Here is an 18757-nt window from a genome sequence, read left to right as displayed (position 1 = left end):
TGGAATGATTTTTCAGGGCATGTTAAATGATTTAACACGCCTGTTATACCACCTTAAGAAAATGCAACCATTAAATCACTATCACATCATTAACATTATTATTACATCACTAATCCTAGCGCTACTGTATTTTTTCTTGTTGGCGTCGCAAATTAGTGTCTTAACTGTTGTAGTTACATTATTTTCATTTATTTATATTATTTTTCAACAAGTTTAATGCCCCACAAAATAAAGTTGTGCTGTAAAACTTGTTGTTTACGACTAACCATTCGTATTACGACACAATGCCTCAAAATTGGGTGATGTTTACTGCATCAAAGAAGGGCATTCTATGTGAAAAGTAAGCACATTTGTTTTTGTGCAACTAAGAAAACAAGCTAAAAGCTAAACTTAACACTTCTGGGTATCTAGGCTGAAAAGCATCAAAGTACATTCTAATATAGCGGGCATAGCATTGTGTTTGTGACAGTTCGTTTTTTAGTTAGGGTATCTTTACAGAATTTAACTTATGTAATTAGTTTTAATGGCGACTCCTAAGATACATAAATTAGATGTCAGATCACAGAAGGGCTGCGGAGTCAGACTCAAAAATTCCAGAGAATGACTTGTGCGCATAAGCAGTACCAAAAGTAGAATAGCAAATAGTGGCATATTTTTCATGACCCCTATGAGTAGATTGCTGAAGCTGAATATCCATCTTATTTTAGTTACGTAAATCGGATTGAATCAGGTTGTCTGAGCCTGACTAGGGACTCAATGAAGTGCACATTTAGCCGGAGTCGGACACAAGTTGTTTTTAACCGAGTCCGGAGGTTCCCAGTGCAAAACCAAACATAGATTCGGGGTCCGCCCACGGCCATATTTTGCCCGTCCCTGGTCTATAACAAGATCTTAAAGTAAAGAATTTATACAAGAAAGGTAAATTTTAAATGCTTTTTATAAGTAGTATTGTTGGCCAAATACTCATAACAAAAAATAAAGTATAATAAATTGAATAAACATGTTTTAATTAGATAAATGTTCCAGGAATTCAGCACACATTTAGATACACTATTAATGAATGTTTTTGGTTACAATTATTAAGTTTAGTTTGTCCAGTTACTTACTATAAAAAAATTATCATAAATGCAACTTTTATTCCTTGTTGTAAAGCAGTAAACTAACATACAGTTAAACCAACAATAAAAAAAAAAAAAAAAACTTGAAATTTTGACCTCAAAATATAATTTTTGTGAAAATTTTGCCCTATTAAAAATACATAAAATTAAACAAGATTTTGCTGTTTGAAGTCCTGCAATATTATGTTCAGAACTCTTAAAAGCTTAGTTTAGATTTTTGGCATATATCAAAAAGGCAAAACACTATAGAAATGCCAAAGAAAAACAAGATGCTGGTTATTTTAAAAAAATGTTGTATAAACAGTTAAAACTAGACGGGGGTGCGGTTGTTGTTTATTTTGTCAGGGGGTATACTTTCAAGGTTTAGTGTTATTTTTTTTTAATTTTTAATTTTTTTTTTTTTCAATTTTTTTTTTAATATTTTTGATTGACTTAACTATTTATTTTTATTTTTCAATATTTTTATTTTTTTATTTTTTTATTTTTTTATTTTTCATTTTTCATTTTTTATGTTTTATTTTTATTTTCATTTTTTTTTTTTATTTAATACTTTTTATTTTTTAATATTTTGTATTGTGTATTTTATATTATATATTTTGTTTTTCATTTTCCTTAACTTGTTTCTGCAAGCAAAAATAGATATGGGCCGAAAAATTCCCCACTTAACTTATGCCTTTGATGCGAAAGGGATTCAATGTAGATAGTGTGTATGGCCATTTTATTACATTTTGGCCAGCTTACGTGTTTGAAAAGCAAATATTATCATTCTCCTAAAGACTTAAAATGGTTTAACGCCTATGGTTTGCTATACTTTTGCAAACTTTTAATCGGTAATTTTTTACCATGGCTTGGTCCGAGCAATCACTGTTAAAACAGACTTTAAATCTGTAGTTTTAAACAATATGAAACACTCTATTATGTGCCTAATACGCAAACTATTAAATCGAAAGTTTTGCTAGTTGTTTAGGCCTGATGTTGGTAGGTTGGTTGGAGCAACATGCACAACAGGTGCTAACAGAGAGGCGTACACTGCCTTAAGATTTCGCATTTAAATTTGCAGCGGACACTTGATTATTAGGCGAAGCTTATCGCAAAGTAATTGGTCGCCCGAAAAAATGCTGACGCTGCATTTAAAGCAAGCATTATAAATGTGTCGCCGATATTCTGCTTTGAACATCTCTACTCGCAATGATTCCCTCCGTTAATTGTACGCTGGGTGAAACTTTATTCACGGCCTTACCTCTTTGTGTATTACCACGACAATATGATGAAATACGATTTGGAGAATATTTGAAAAAATCGTATTTGGAGAATATTTGCCATTTGCACCTGTATAGTATGTTACTCCAATCCAACATATCAACACACAATTTTAAGTTGTGTAGGCCTGGTGTTGATATGTTGGATTAGAGTTGCCACCAAATTTCGCATTTAAATTTGCAGCGGTAAAATAAGTTATTTCTTAAGAGCATTAAGTAATTTTACTAAAGAGAAGCCTCTTTTTAAAATGCAAGTCGCACGAGCCCAGTGTTGGACGTGCCACTTCACACAATGAAAGTCTCACGCGCGGGACAATAAAGCCCAGCAGGCGGTGAGTCGCTTCGTCACTTCACAAGCTGGACAAAGCAAGCGAATATGAACGAATTCTGTATGAAAGTTTTTCTGCTGCTAGATGGCTGTCGTTAGCTACAAAGTGCTAAAACGCAATATTTCAGGTTTTTACCCCCCAAGCAAAGGCCCCTGGGAGTGCAGCCTCATAAACTTTTACAAAGCACCTACATACCACTCTACGCCATGTCTGAAAATTTGAAGGTTCTACGATGTCTACTTTTTCTATAAAGCTTCGGACAAAAATCGGTCTGAAACATACCATAGGAAACCAAAAAAGAATAGCGGCAAAAACAAGATATGTCCCGAAAATAAATTTTCGGCCCATATAATACAACATAAAAATAATTGCAGAAAATGAACAAAAACCTAGCTATCAAAATAGAAAATGGAATAATTGCAAATCACAAGTGAAAAAATACAGCTATACTCTTTAATACATATGTCCATCGAGATACGAAACTATATAAAGCTAAAACGAAGTACGAGGTTAATCTTATGCAATAAACTAGGCCTGGGTAAATAATTTTGCCAGCTAGATATACCATATATCTATTCCAATGAAGATGTAATATATAATACAGGCTAAATGTACTTTTTTTCGATAAAATTTTACCTAAACAACAACTTCAAAAAGGATGACTATATTTTTTTTAATTTGATAAACAACTTATGTGCATTTTTAACCTATTTAGACTTTTAAAATTTCAAAAAAAAAAGAAATGGCCCTACTAATAATATTTGATGCACGTTTCACTATTGTAACCAAATATTGAAAAAAGATTTACTTGAAACAACTTAGGATAAGCAACAAGCCAAAACAAAAAGTAAATTTTTAAGATTTTGGAAGGGTACAAGATTCAAATTAAGCTTCATGATAATAAGCTATGTCAAGCAAAAGGCAAAAAGCACTTGGGCAGATAAGTACAACCCTCGCTAAGTTGATCAAGCTAAGCAACTGTACATATGCTTACTTATTTTTCCCTTCTAAAGTCTTGCGGAACTCTTCACAACTAAACAAACAGATCAACTTTTTTCGAGTTTTCTTGTTTTTACTGTGGCTTGTTATATTAAGTAAGATAAAATAGAACTCACTCTTCATGAACTTCTATTCTTTAGATTGACTGCATACAATTTTGCCAATGGTAGTGATGCACTCTACCACTAAAAATGTTTTAAATAGAACTGTTTTCCCACTTGTGTTGGCTAACTTCTATGAATTTTTTGGAAAAATAGCATTACAAACTTTTTTATCAAAAAGTGAAGATGCACTTTTGGGCCATTCCATGTCAATTCACACAGTCAAGAAATTCAACCTCTCCGATTTTCCTTAAATTTTACACACCTTTTTACTATCCCATATAATGAACACCTGCAAAATTTGAGCGTAATTTGTTGACAAACGCCAGAGTTATGAAGCTTTTAGTTTGGGGGGGGTCTGCAGAGGGGGCGCAATTTTTCTATTTTGGACCATGTTTGACGCCCTATTGCTGCTAAACTAAATAAGGTAACAACCCATTTTCTTTACAGATGATAGTACTTCTACCAAATATTAAAAAAACAACATAGTTTACATTGTCACTCTAAAAGGTCAAAGGTCATAGACATCCAAAGTTGGTCATTCCAAGCACTCGGCTAAAAATTTTCCCTAATTTTGAAACCTTGCCAAGACCCCATTTTTGATTGCAATTGGTTAAAAATCAGTTAAAATGTTGTTTATAGAATTCTCTCTGAACTGCGAAAATTTCAGTACAAAATATTAAAGGGGTTCGGAGATATTTATTGCGAAACATGGGTTGAAATAAAAAAGGCAAAAAGTGGGGTCCTTTTAATATCCTGGTTACCCATGACCCCAGTGAAAATTTGCACTGAAATTTTGTCCACATATTTACTAAGATATGACAAATCTACCATGCAAAATTAATTCATGGTTCTCAATGTTTTCTGATAGAAATTGTGTGTCAAATTTGAACAAAAACGCGAAAAATTACAAATGAAAACAAATTAAAAAGTATTTTTAATTGTGTTTTTAACAATTGTTACCTAATAAAAACACAAGTGTTATACTTGATAACTGTAATGTACAAGTGTACAACTTAATAACTGAAATATTTTTCTATTCTTTGCCATATTACTGTATAATTTACAAAAAATTCATAGATTTCTCGCCAGGCACGCTGCCACATTTGTTGTGCTATTTAAAACCTTATTTTCTGTAATAGCAAAGAATTTACACTAGCAAACTAAAACTCACTTTTATACTATTCAAAATTGTAAAATAATAAACAACTTGATTGAGATATAGATGCTGACATAATTAAATTGCCAAAATGGGAGGGGCAAGAGTTTTTAAAAATTAAGCCAATGGTGGTGCGGCACAAAAAGTTTGAGAACCCCTAAATAGAGGTTATCAATTTTTTAACTTAAATACAATATATTGTTTAATGTTATAAACAGTTAGATGAAGACATCAGAGTTATACCTTTCATAATAAGGGTTTAAGCAATAGCCTCATAGTGATCGAACAAACTTAACTGAACATCTGAAAAGCCTATATGGCTTTATTGAATCATTGTGTGACACCTTTCTCGCTTTGAAGACTCATCACTTCATTAGTTAATCACAATCAAGTTACTTGAAACAAATTAACCGTAATTTAGCTGTTGATGAAGTCGTAATATTACTTGATATTGCTGAGAACTACTCATTTATTGTCCAAGATGTCGTGGAGCGGTTCAATAGTAATCACTCAACAATCCTTCACCATGTTGTAATAAACCACAAAAAATATGGTGCTTTAACGCCAAAAAGCTTGCTTGCAATATCAGATTATTTGGAACATTTAACAAGCACAGTGCATGCATTCATTGACCAAATAATTCCAATTATTATCAAATCACTTGGTTATCCAAAAAAAAGATCTTTTTCAATGATGATGCTGCTTTACAATACAAGACCCACAAAAAAGTATTTTTGCAATCATTTAATGGATTTTGGAACTGAAACTGAGTGGCATTTCTTTGCTTATTCTCATGGCAAAAGTCCATGTGATGGAATTGGTGAAACCACCGAAAGATTAGCTGCATGTGTAAGTCTTCAAGCAGCAACCAACAACCAAATTGTACCAATCAGAATCAAATCTGCAAGCCACATATTGGCCTACATTTGTATCATTTTTCGGCAGTTGTGATTGACCTTGTTTCACATCCACAAGGGCAAATGAAATATCATTTGACAGTCAACACATTTTTAAAGACTGACATGATTGTGGAATGAAGCTATGATGTGATCTTGTGCCTGTTATTGTTTTACACCATGCATATCACTTTTTGAATTCAAATTTTGTGTTGAGGTCTTTAATTTTAGTTGAGGAAAGCCAAAATATTAAAGCCCAGAACTGAGATCTTGTGCCCATTGGAAAAGATCTTGTGGTGTAAAAATTTGGTTGTTGGTTGCTCCTTGAAGACTTCCACATGCAAAAAAATCTTTTAGTGGTTCCACCAATCCCATCACATTTTTAGTGATGTCCAAATGGAACCCCTACACGGCATCTTGGACAACTCAGCAAAATCAAGTAATATTACTTCATAATCAGCTAAATTCTGTTTATTTTGTTTCAAGTAAATTTTATATGAATTGGTAATGAAACAATGGGTCTTCAAAGCAAGAAAGGGGTCACACACTGATTTAATAAAGTCATCCAGGCTTTTAGATGCTCAGTTAATTTCGTTCTATTAATATGAGCCTTTATTATAAAAGATAAAAAACTGGTGTGTTCGTCTAACTGTTTATAACATTTGACAATATATTGTATTTAAACTAAAAAATTGACCACCTCTATTTTAGGGGTTCTCAAACTTTTGGTCCGCAACCCCATTGGCTTAATTTAGCGAAACTCTTGCCAAATGTAATTATGTCAGCACCTATGTCACAATTAAGTTATTATTTAACAATTTTGAATTCTAGAAAACTGAGTTATAGTTTGCTGCTAGGTTTAAATTCATTGCCATTTCAGAAAATAAGGTTTTACATAGCACAACAAATGGGGCAGTGTGCATGGCAAGAAATGCATGACTTTTTTCTAAATTATACAGTAATCAGGCCAAAAAATAGAAAAATACTCCAGTTGTTAATTTGTACATTACAGTCACAAGTATAACACTTGTTTTGTGAGATAACAATTGTTAAAACCACAATTCAAAATATATTTTAATTTTTTTTTATTTGTAATTTTTCGCGTTTTTGTCCATATTTGACACAGAATTTTTATCAGAAAACATTGAGAACCATGAATTAATTTTGCATGGTAGACTTGTCATATCTTAGTAAATATGCGGACAAAATTTCAGTGCAAATTTTCACTGGGGACATGGGTAACCGGGATATTAAAAGGACCCCACTTTTTGCTTTTTTTCATTTCAACCCATGTTTCACAATAAATATCTCCCAACCCCTTTAATATTTTGTACTGAAATTTTCGCAGTTCAGAGAGAATTCTATAAACAACATTTCAACCCATTTTTAGCCAAATCCCAGTGTTGTAATGACTTAAGTCAATGACTTGACTTAAGTGCACTTAAGTCACTGTTTTCAAATGACTTGACTTAAGTCATTCGGGCAAATGACTTGACTTGACTTAAGTCTTTTGGGCAAATTACTTAGGTTGAATTGAAGTGCTTTCTGTAAGTCTTTTTTTAATAAAACTGAGCTATTTATTCAAATGTTTGCACATAAAACAATTTGTTTGCTATAAGTTGCGTTTTTTTCATTTTTTTGTTCAGTTATTGCTCATAATCGTACAAGTTAAAAAATCCAATAGTTCAACGTTTTATTTTTACGACAAGGACGTGACTTGAAGTTGACTTGCTCAAATTATGACTTGACTGGGACTTGACTTGTTATTTATTCAAAAAGACTTGACTTGGCTTAAGTTATTTTACAAATAACTTGACTGGGACTTAAGTCATTTCAAAATGACTTGTTTACAACACTGCCAAATCCAATCAAAAATGGGGCCTTGGCGAGGTTTTAAAATTAGGGAAAATTTTAGCCGAGTGCTCGGAAAGGCCAACTTTGGATGTCTATGACCTTTGACCTTTTAGAGTGACAATGTTAACTTTGTTGTTTTTTTAATATTTGGTAGAAGTACTATCACCCGTAAAAAAATTGGGCTGTTACCTTATTTAGTTTAGCAGTAATAGGGCGTCAAACATGGTCCAAAATAAATAGAAAAATAGCGCCCCCTCGGCAGACCCCCCCAAACTAAAAGCTTCATAACTCTGGCGTTTGTCAACAAATTATGCTCAAATTTTGCAGGTGTTCATCATATAGGATAGTGAAAAGGTGTTTAAAATTTAAGGAAAATCGGAGAGGTTGAATTTCTTGACTGTGTGAATTGACACGGAATGGCCCTTTTACATTAATACACATGTGCTTGTACTTTCACGTTTTATTATTTGAATTAAAAAACCAAATAAAAAATCATGAAACATTACTTTATGAAAAGTTTCGAGGTATGTTTTATTTTTTGCGAAATCGACATCCTTTTGCTACACAATGTTAGTAAATTTCTTAAATGTTGCACAATAAATCAAGTACATTACTGTTAACTAGTATAAATAGGAAAATTGTGTTTAAATGCATAAGATAAACTATTATTCTACTTACCAAAAAGCTCCCATTAATGCCACTGGCAAGCAAATATTCAGCAGTGATTCTAGTTGTAGGCCCATGATACCAGGAATGCATATCCAAACTTTCTGCCAAAGTGATATAATTGCTGGGAACCCAACCAATGCTACCGATCATTGAGCAGTTTAACGAATTGCGATGCTCTTGTGGAATAGTTATAACTTCAGCTTCGCACCACTCGCCAGTGACATTGTATCGAATAAATTTCACTTGACAACCTTAACCATAAGAAAGTTTGTATGTTTTTTGTAAAATATTGTATAGTCACTTGGGTTAAAAACAATTTTGCTAAAGTTGGAGTAAAAAAAACAATGCCATCACACCTAAAGTAGTTTTTTTTTATGAATTTATTTGTCAGAAAAAAATTACATTCTTAGCGTAACCAATAAGCCATCAACCATCTTCATTTTTTTCTCTGTGGAAAGGTGTGCTGGTTTAAACAACAACTGTTAAATTTGTATCTTAAAAGGTTTGAAAGACAATTAGAAACTTTTGTGTATTTCTCATACAATGAAGTTTATGGCAATGGCTTACCCCAATCTGTTCTATAAGAATTGCGTAAAAAAACAATGTTTTTTAATTACCAGAATGTGTTTTATTTTTACACCAATATTTTATTTCATAGTCTTTAGGTTTATAAAATAAACTAAATATGCCTAGCAAATATTTACCCATACTAAATCTGTACATTGGGGATTGATTGTAGACCATGATCTAAAAACACTACGGTTGACAACTAATAGGCATGTACTTTAGATAAAATAACCAAACATAATAGTCTTATTCAGAAAATTCAAAGCTATGTACCTAACAAATGAAATATCAGGAAACATTAATGACAGAGGAAATTTAAACTTTTAAAAAATTATTTGGTCATAAAATAGGGACTTGACGTTTTATTCCGATACCGATAGGAGATACTTTTAACAAAATGTATAACAATGCGATTCAATACCACATACTATGCTCAAAAAGGCAAATTATATTAAATTAAAACTTGTAAGAATATTCTTTTCAGGTTTATTGATCAAAAATTGCTCTAACATTAAGACATTAGTTAACAAGTGTCCCAGAACTTAAACAAGTACAGATTACAGTAGAATTGGACCAGCATTTTAGGTGTCCAATAACACAGGGGGAATTTTTCAGGAATTTTTGTGATTATGAGAATGAAATAAAAGCAACTTAATAGGTTTATTTATAAAAAGAAGATAAATCAAATAAGTCCAGGTTGTCATGGGACTGGCCCACAAATCCTAAAACTAATATTGCTGAAGTAATTTAATTCTTCTAGGGACTAGAAATACCATTACTGACCAGTTCTAACTGTGAAAAGGCACAGTTTTAATTAAATAGGGAGAAATTAATTGCTGAAAAGTTTTTAACCTGCTGCAAATTCAGGGTGCCATAATGTAATCACAAAAAATGTTGTTTTTTTTACTCAACTCCTATTTACAACAAAGCAATTCATAAAAATTGTGTGTTGTTCTTGCATTGATAAATTATTATCTTTGGTCTACCTACTTCAATTGAAGTCAAACCTGCTCCTATAACGTATTATAAATGGTCCTAATGTACACTTGTTTTCCCCCTGGCATTAGGCCTCTCTACATGAGCAAAATAAGTGAGCTAGCGCGCTTGTCTGGCACACTTAAAATGACGCACGGCGACGTCGCTTCGTTTGACCGTTTTTTATTGTGCTAAAGCACGCTAAGTCTAGCACGCTCGTAAGAGGTAGGTTAGTCGCTTAATAAGTGTGTTAAGCAAATTTCTATCTCTTGGGTTGACGTTTACTTGGCGATTTGTTGTTAAAATTATAATTCATTTCATCCTACTTATATACAGTTACCTAATGAATATATTTTCACCAAAATTTTAATATATGTATGTACAATACATATTAGGCTATAATAATACATATTAGGCTATAATAGGTATAGGAACATTGGACACCAGATAATGGGTATTGTTAATATTATTTGCAGAAAAGAATTAACAGTTATCGTTTCCACACAATTTAACCATTTGAATCAGTTTTATTGAAAATAGTACTGCATACAGAGTATCTTTAGAGATGTGATTACAAAAATAGACATATCGCCACAAATTAATGATGAATATCAACAAAATCCGATAATGGGTGCCTAGGAGTTCACGATTAACATGGATTAAACTTCGCTGGGTTTCCGCCATTTTGTACTTGACGCACATAATGTGCTTCATGAAGATCAATTCGTTTTCCCGCGCTTTCTAACACGGGTCAGCTAACACGCTCATGTAGAGAGGCTTATTGATTTTTCCCCCCCTTAATCAGGGTAAAAAATAACAGATTTTGTAAATTTTTTTTTTCTGTATATTAAAATTAAAAATATTTAGGTGATTTGAAAGGTAGACCCATCAGCTCAATTAGAATGAAAAATTACACTTCTGTTGCTAAACACAAAAGTTAGACAGACAAGTTACCTAAAATTGTTTTTTTTTCCTCACTTATATTAACAAGTTTTTCTTTGCATAAGATTTTAAAATAAGTTGTGAAAGTGCACATAGCTTACTACTAGTCTTTGTATGATTTCATAGTAATGATGGCAAAACAACAATTATCGCAGGTGTCCAATAATTTGCGAAGCCTTTTTGGTGCAACCAGGCACATAGCGTGACAGGGTTTCACATGATCAGCAAACAAAATCACCTAGGTCTCGGGGTGTGATTATGAAAACCCCTAGCGAGTACGGAGGAGCCCAAAAAATTTTATGTGTTGAGTATTCCTGATGCCGCTAACGGAGATTATAAAGAGCTTACAACTGTCTAAAATTGTTTGTCCGATGCTAGAAAAGCACAACACCTCGTTGACGAATTCAAGTCATGTGATTTCAATAACAAGCGAAACTCTATGGTATTGCGCTGTCAGACCAGCCTCTGCGACGTATCATTCATAAACTGTTGCACTTTGTTATCATTGTCAGCAAAATGAAAGATGCTAATCAACATAATCAAGAAGGATAATTTTTTTTAGTCTAAAATGCATGTTGCTGTAGCTTACACAATTGTTTTCTCTATGTCGCTGAGAAGTCTGTTTAATTGCACTGACAAAATATCTTTCATTATCAGGCCTGTTTGAAATTTCGAGAAGCATAAATTTTTTTAGTTAAAAATGCATGTTGCTGTAGCTTACATGATTGTTTTCTCTACGTCGCTGAGAGGTCTGTTCATTTCACCGATAAAATATCTTTTCGTTATGAGGCCTGTTTGAGATTACTCGAGTCGTTAACAGGAGGACTTCTAAATGAAACAACGTTATCAAAATTTAAGGGTTTGGGGGATCATACAGGGGGGGAAGTACACCAAAATCAATTTAGGTCTGGGCAAAAATCAAGTTTAAACGCCAAAATGAACAGGTGTGCCAAAAATCTCATGTCTACCTATTGTATGAATGCCATAAGGTTTTTTGACACATAGCTTCTCAACTAATAAAAGTGGGAAAATTTGCCGTTAACACTGCGGCCAAATATTAAGTGTGAACTGGGCAACACAAGCGTTTTTGGGCAAGCTTTTGTGCAAACATGCAGCGAGAAGCCACATAGAAAGGCAGAAATAAAAATTTCCAGTTTAAATTTGGAAAAAATTTCAATTTAAAATGCTCGAAAGAATGGTATTTATAATCCAATGTAATATAAATTTTTGCTAAAGTTATGTGTCACACAGGGCCCGTTTGCATTCCAGTACTTTCCTGCCAAAGATCTTTGGCTGAAAATGCTTGTTCAAAAGTATGGCAGTGTTGTTATTTGGCGTGAAATGTTAACGCTTACCGGCCTAGTGAATAATAATGAAAAATTAGGTATATTTGGCGTGTATGTTGCAAAGTTTTGCCATAAAATTTCGGCAAAAACAAATTATCTTTGGCGGCGACTAACTATGGAATACAGTTGTGACACAGTGCAACATGCCATAGTATGCTTCAAAATGACTTTGGGCTTAATAGATTTCCTTAAAACAGAGACACAATCTAAGCAAAACTAAGGCAAAATTCGCGTGAAGCGTGAATTTTTGGGTGTTTACATTATTAAAACAGCCTAAAATATTGTTTTAAAGAGGTGTAGAAGAATAGCCTGCTACATCGTTGTTATGACCACGCGATATTATACCGGTCTATTTTTTTGAGATATGACGACCAGTGTTCATGTGCGAAGGTGCCAAAATTTTGCGCACAAGCCGAAAATAAGTGCCCGAAATTTTCAACAAAAAAGTGCCTTTTGGATACGCGGGACCTTTTTTTGGTCTTCACTATTTTCAGTCTGTTAATATTGCCAATAGGGATGTTCAAAGTAGAATCCCAAGGTATTCTAGAATAATAGGTTTCGAATCTAGAATAACGAATCCAGAATAGCGAATCCTAGTATATTTTTATTAAATTATTTAACCTCGATTTTGTTTGGGGAAGGGATTAATCTTAATCTTCCCTACAGGGCCCACAACCACAGCAATAAATCGCCCAAACAATTTTCTAACATGTGTATATTATAATAAAAAAACTCTCTCTTATGTTTAACATTTTTAACAACTGTCATCTGAAGCCGTTCTGTAAACTGGAATATGTCAACTTTCCAGGTTGTGTCCAAAACTTATATTTTTGCCAATAGTGAGTACAATGCAACACTGCACATAGAAGTCTTAAGCAATTCGGTCCTGATTTTGAAAGCATTGTTAAGTATTATTGCTTCTTTTTTGACTAACATGATCTGTTATGCAGTCAAATGATGTACTGCAAAGAATACAAAGTTATTATTGACATAACGAAATCTTGACAATTACGTTTTGCATAACTTTCCTGAATATTGGCCTAAAGTTGACCTTAAGTAACCCCATAGCGCATTTTGTGGACGGCCAGCAGGTTTTGCAACGCTATGTTACTTTTGCAACTTAACGCATTTAGGGCAATTGCGAACTCCAAACCAGACATTACACGTTAGCCGCTTGCCCAATAACGCTTGATTGACACTTAATTATTAGACGCACGTTATCGCGAGACGCGGTAATTGGTCGGCCGAAAAAACGCTGACACTGCACTGCGAGGTTACATTTAAAGCAAGCACAAATTGGTCGCCGCGGCGACAGGCCAACTTACCACACGCGTTTGTGCAATTAGGCGCAACAATCCGCGGTAAAACATTAAATTATATCGGTTCCAATTACCCGAAATAAATGGCAGAATTGGATTCGAATCCCATCTGGATTCGAATCCAAGGATTCGATATTCTACTTTGAGCATCCCTAATTGCCAATTTACCGAACTTGCAAGTCCTTAATAATAATTAGTTTTTTTTAATTCTTAAATATAACATGTAATTATTTTTTACTTGCTTTGTTGGACGGATGCTTTCGTTGCAATGGAGAGGAGCAATATGAGCACGGGAGGGGGAAAGCCTCCCGGAGAGCACGGGAGGCGTCGCAATAATCTCAGTTAATTTCTCCCAGACATAAAAATGAGTCTCTTTATTGGGAGAATTGCGCTCGCTTGAGAAGCGATTTCGCTTGGTAGTTTGTGTGGCGGACTTAGTCAAGCGTAGCGCTGTGTAACCGCCTAATGGTCGAGGTAATTATCGTGTGTAGTGCAGCGGTTTTAGCTAGTAAGCAACTTTGAAGTCTTCGGACAAAGTACTAATTTGACTTAACAAATAAACGCTAACGAGCACCCTAACCCAAATAATGTGCATTGATTTAGTAATAATATAAATACTTTCGGTCCGAAAACATCAATGTGTGACATAACAATCCAATATTACTTGGACTACAAATTATCTTATGCCCACCCAAGTTTGGGCTTTTTCCCAGCGTTTAAATAATTATTACATTAACACACATTATTGGAGTTAGGGGCTGGTTATCGTTTGGGTTCGGGTGGGTCAAGTATTATTACACCTATTTCATAGTTTTTTGTGAGTATTCAGCCAATATTTTTTTTTATGCAAATTGCCGCTACCCTCAAGGTCTAAAAGTCAGACTCTCCTGCCTTTGGATGCCCTAATTGTCGTAGACCTTTTTGCATAAAACTGCACTAATTTCTGACAGATTGGCTGAAACTTTCACATGCATGTAATTTCAAAGTAAAGCATGAGACACTGAATATAGGCAGAAATCACACCAGGTGTAACATGTAACCCTAAAAATTACTGCACAAAATATACAATATTTATAGCAGAACTTACGACGCCCTGAGAATTTGCCGGCGCTCTATTTGGGTGTGAGCGCCTGTTCTAGTTAGAAGCACTTTTTTCGCACATATATCTCAAGCAAACTAATTAGAACACTTTTTTGTTTGTACGTAGCTAAAAAAAAACTAATTTGGGTACTTTTTTTGCCTGTACGTAGCTAGAAAAAAACTAATTTGGACACTTTTTGTTACTTACGTAGCATGAATCAAACTAATTTGGGCACTTTTTTGTCCATACGTAGCTCAACTAAAACTAATTTGGGCACTTTTTGTTGCGTACGTAGCTTGAGTAAAACTAATTTAGCCACTTTTTTGGTCGTACGTAGCTAAAATAAAACTAATTTGGGCACTTTTTTGTTTCGTACGTAGCTCAAATAAACTATTTTGGGCCCTTTTTTTGTCTGTACGTAGCTTAAATAAAACTGATTTGGGCACTTTATTGTTTTGTACGTAGCTCGGATCAAACTAATTTGGGCACTTTTTTGTTCCGTACGTAGATCAAATAAACCTAATTTGGGAACTTTTTTGTCCGTACGTAGATCAAATAAATTTGGGCACTTTTTTGTTCCGTACGTAGCTCGAATAAACTATTATGGGCACTTTTTTGTCCGTACGTAGCTCAAATAAAATAAATTTGGGCACTTTTTTGTCTGTACGTAACTCAGATAAAACTAATTTGGGCACTTTTCTGTCCGAACGTAGCTTAAATAAAACTGATTTGGGCACTTTTTTAGTCGTACGTAGCTCAAATTAAATAAATTTGGGCACTTTTTGTCCATACGTAGCTCAAATAAAATAAATTTGGGCACTTTTCTGTCTGTACGTAGCTTAAATAAAACTGATTTGGGCACTTTTTGTTCCATACATAGCTCGAATAAAACTAATTTGGGCACTTTTCTGTTCGTACGTAGTTTAAATAAAACTGATTTAGTCACTTTTTGTTCCGTATGTAGATCCAATTAAACTAATTTGGGCACTTTTTTTGTCCGTACGTAGCTCGGATAAACCTAATTTGGGGACTTTTTTGGCCCCCTTCAAAAAGACTCTCGACCCTCGTGGCCCCCTGCTTATAAAAAACCTAGCATTGTGTTTAAAATCTTTTCACTTGTTTTACTTCTTCACGTCAATAATCAATACAGCCATTAATCAACGAATAAATGCACTTATTTTTTTAAAAATTAACAAATAAGTCATTTTAATTTAAACTAACTTAGTTAGTCATTACAAATTTTGTTCTCTGACGCGACTAAGGCATTTTTTAAATTCAACTGTGTTTTGTATTGAGCCAAGCGATGTCACTACATTCGTTGAGATGATTACTCAATTTTCTGCGTTACTCTTAACCTACTTGACAAATAAGCTGCATAAAGTGCTGAATGTTGGCCTAAAAATGACCTTTTATATAACATGGTAGCGTGCTTTATGTGTTTTACGGTGAAATGTTTCTTCTGTAACTGAATGCCCTCAAAAGGAATTGTGGACCGCCACACTTGTTTCTCACCTAACAGCATTTGTCAGACACTTAATAATTAGGCGAAGGGTATTGGCAAATAATAATTGGTTTTTAAAAAAAAAACGCTGAAGCTGCACTCTACATGACTATCTACAAAGCAGCACAGTAATTGTTTCGCCACAGCAACAGGTCTCTAACCAAACTTGCCACTCGCAAACGACCAATTAGGCGTAACTTTATGCGATAAAACGAATTCAAAATCTACTTTAAACATCCCTACTGACTAGTCAAAGCACGTGTCAGAAAAATGTGTTACAAAACTTTACAAGAAAGGTTTACAGTCAAATAAAAACATAAAATTAGGTTCACTGAATAACTGGTAAATTTGGAAAATAGTGACACTTTGGTTTTCGCAATATCTAGCTGGACAGTTATGCCGGTGGCCCCCCAATGAACACTCCGTGGTCCCTAAGGGGGGCCGAGGGCCACGGTTGAGAAACCTGGGTTAGGCGCAGAGTAATTGTCAAATAATAGGAACGTATAACTTGCAATACTAATTTTGTATTCTTAGCAGCAATTATTTAACTGCTCAGTTAACATATTACATTTGTAATAAAGTACAACTAAAACACAACAATGCATTGTAAAATGGCCTAATTTGTGAAGAGTTCATTGTGTTACAAACAAAAAATAAGTTTCAGCAAAAACCTGGTGTTTCTATCATGTTTTACTTTGTCTTTTGTGTAGTTATGGACTCTTTAAACAACTTATAAGACAGTCATTTGTTTGTAAGTTTTTGCGATAATAATATACATATGTTAGCAATTTGTTTCGCAATTAATTGCTGTTTTATCACTAAGGTATATTGTGATTGATATTATTCCTCATTAGGGTTGTAAAGGGGTGGAAAGTTTCCGGGAATTTTGGAAACTTTCCGGGAATTTTGAAGGACCCGAGAATAATGGGAATATTGGGAATTTTCAAATTTGGCATTTATTATGTGTAAAACCTTTGTTTAATATTTCATCAACCAAAAAAATATTAAAAATCTATCTTGAGCATTTCTAGACGAGCAGGTGGAGATGCTAACCGGCAGCAACTAGTACAACGACTTTGTAACTCACAAAACAACAAATGTTAAAGATTTAGCTACCGTAAGCTGGGGATATTTTGGCCCTGACCGATCAGTGTTGTTTTTGTTTGTAAAAAAACAGATTGGTGATGATTAGGGCCAATTTTGACTTTATTTTGACTTAACGAAATTGCTTATTTATAGAGGCAACAGTTCTTCCTTTAATTGATGCCAGTTATCCAAACATAATATTTTGTCAATTTCAGACCCAAACGTAATATTTTGTCGAAAAAGTCGTTGTTTTATGGATTATGAAAGTGCGTCATGTTTTTGACGATAGATTTAGCTTGCTAGGCATTTTTGTATTACAGAATGTCTTTAGGCTATTCCTAAAATCCAAACTGTTGATCTTCGAAAAGACCACGTTTATGAATAGGAAGTGTTTTATAAGAATTATATAAATACGTAACAATAAATAAAAAAATGGACAATTTGCGATAAAAGTTACTACTGATCCAAGTATTTCTTGCTTTTACGGGTTAATATGGTTTAATTGTGTCACAGTTCCTGATTTACAATGCCTCCACAACATTTTTTACAAAAATTACTCTCACGAAACACAAAAACTTTTTTAAAAGCCATAATGTTACAAATTTTGACTTTATTGAAAATGTTGACTTTTGCAGGCCCTAGTGATGATTCATTTTTGCAGTTAATAAACTAATGTGTTTGTATGTTCTTAAGTATTTTAGTTATACATAGTACTTTTAATCTAAACAGGATAAGGACATTATTGTCCTGTTTCAATATCAAACTAAGATTGTTTTAAAAGTTTCCTAAAATACCCCAAAATTCCCGTTAATTCCCAAAATTTCCATGGAAAGTTTCGGCTCTGAAAAATCCCGGGAATTTTGCAACCCTATTCCTCATCCAAGTAAAGTTTTTATACCTTTTTGAATTGACAATTGTGAATTTCCAGAAGCTTGAAATGGATAGAGGGCTACAAATAATTTAACATCTTCCTCAGTCATTATAATTTAAGTCATATAATGAATTGGATACAAACATGAGACAACTAAATAACAAAATAACATTAAATAATATTATTATGAATTAATGTTTGTTTGTTTTTTCCGGCATACCATGCACAGATAAAAATCAAAGAAACAAATTTATCTTTGGCAAATATAACACTAAAATATGTTATGCTAATTTTCCTGAAAATTTATATACATAGTAAAATTGTCAGTCCAACCTAGATTTTTGTGACTGGCATAATGAGGGGCTTTGGATTTCTTGGGGGCTCAAACCTATATATCCGCAGTGATGTCTCCTAACATTTAAATATTACTGTGTTTATGTGAATTGTACATGTAGAATTTTTTCTAAAAACATGTGATGATTTTTTTTTAATTTATTTGCATACCACTAAATTAACACATACATAAAACATGATCTAATTTATTTATTTCCAACCTAATTGATATAGAAGTGCAGGTATAGGCAACAAACTTTCGAAACTCCAGGGCATATTTTATATTAGTACGAAATGCTTATTGGACACCGAACACAACATAACTGTTTGGGAACTGACATTATAATTCATA

The 18757-nt window shown here is 33.5% G+C and overlaps 1 protein-coding gene across 3 annotated transcripts in view; it reads right to left on the bottom strand.

Annotated features, from left to right (window-relative positions):
- The window catches only part of LOC146133033 (tyrosine-protein kinase ABL1-like), a 77304-nt gene extending 59010 nt beyond the window's left edge, over positions 1-18294 (bottom strand). For 2 of the 3 annotated variants that reach the window (XM_083397960.1, XM_083397961.1), the window contains exons 1-2: positions 18100-18196; positions 8394-8635 (exon numbers count right to left, since the gene is read on the bottom strand). In XM_083397960.1, coding sequence (XP_083254086.1) covers positions 8394-8635; positions 18100-18181 — 324 coding nt within the window. In that variant the 5' untranslated portion in view covers positions 18182-18196. Of the gene's footprint in view, positions 1-8393; positions 8636-18099 lie in introns of all 3 variants that reach the window. The other variant, XM_083397959.1, reaches the window with a different exon arrangement.
- Between the last annotated feature and the right edge of the window lie 463 nt (positions 18295-18757).

Source organism: Ascidiella aspersa, chromosome 9 (assembly GCF_963924565.1).
Source record: "Ascidiella aspersa chromosome 9, kaAscAspe10.2, whole genome shotgun sequence".
NCBI classification, from domain to species: Eukaryota; Metazoa; Chordata; class Ascidiacea; order Phlebobranchia; family Ascidiidae; genus Ascidiella; species Ascidiella aspersa.
The sequence above is the reverse complement of the archived record's forward strand: the minus strand, read 5'-3'. Positions and strand labels throughout refer to the sequence as shown.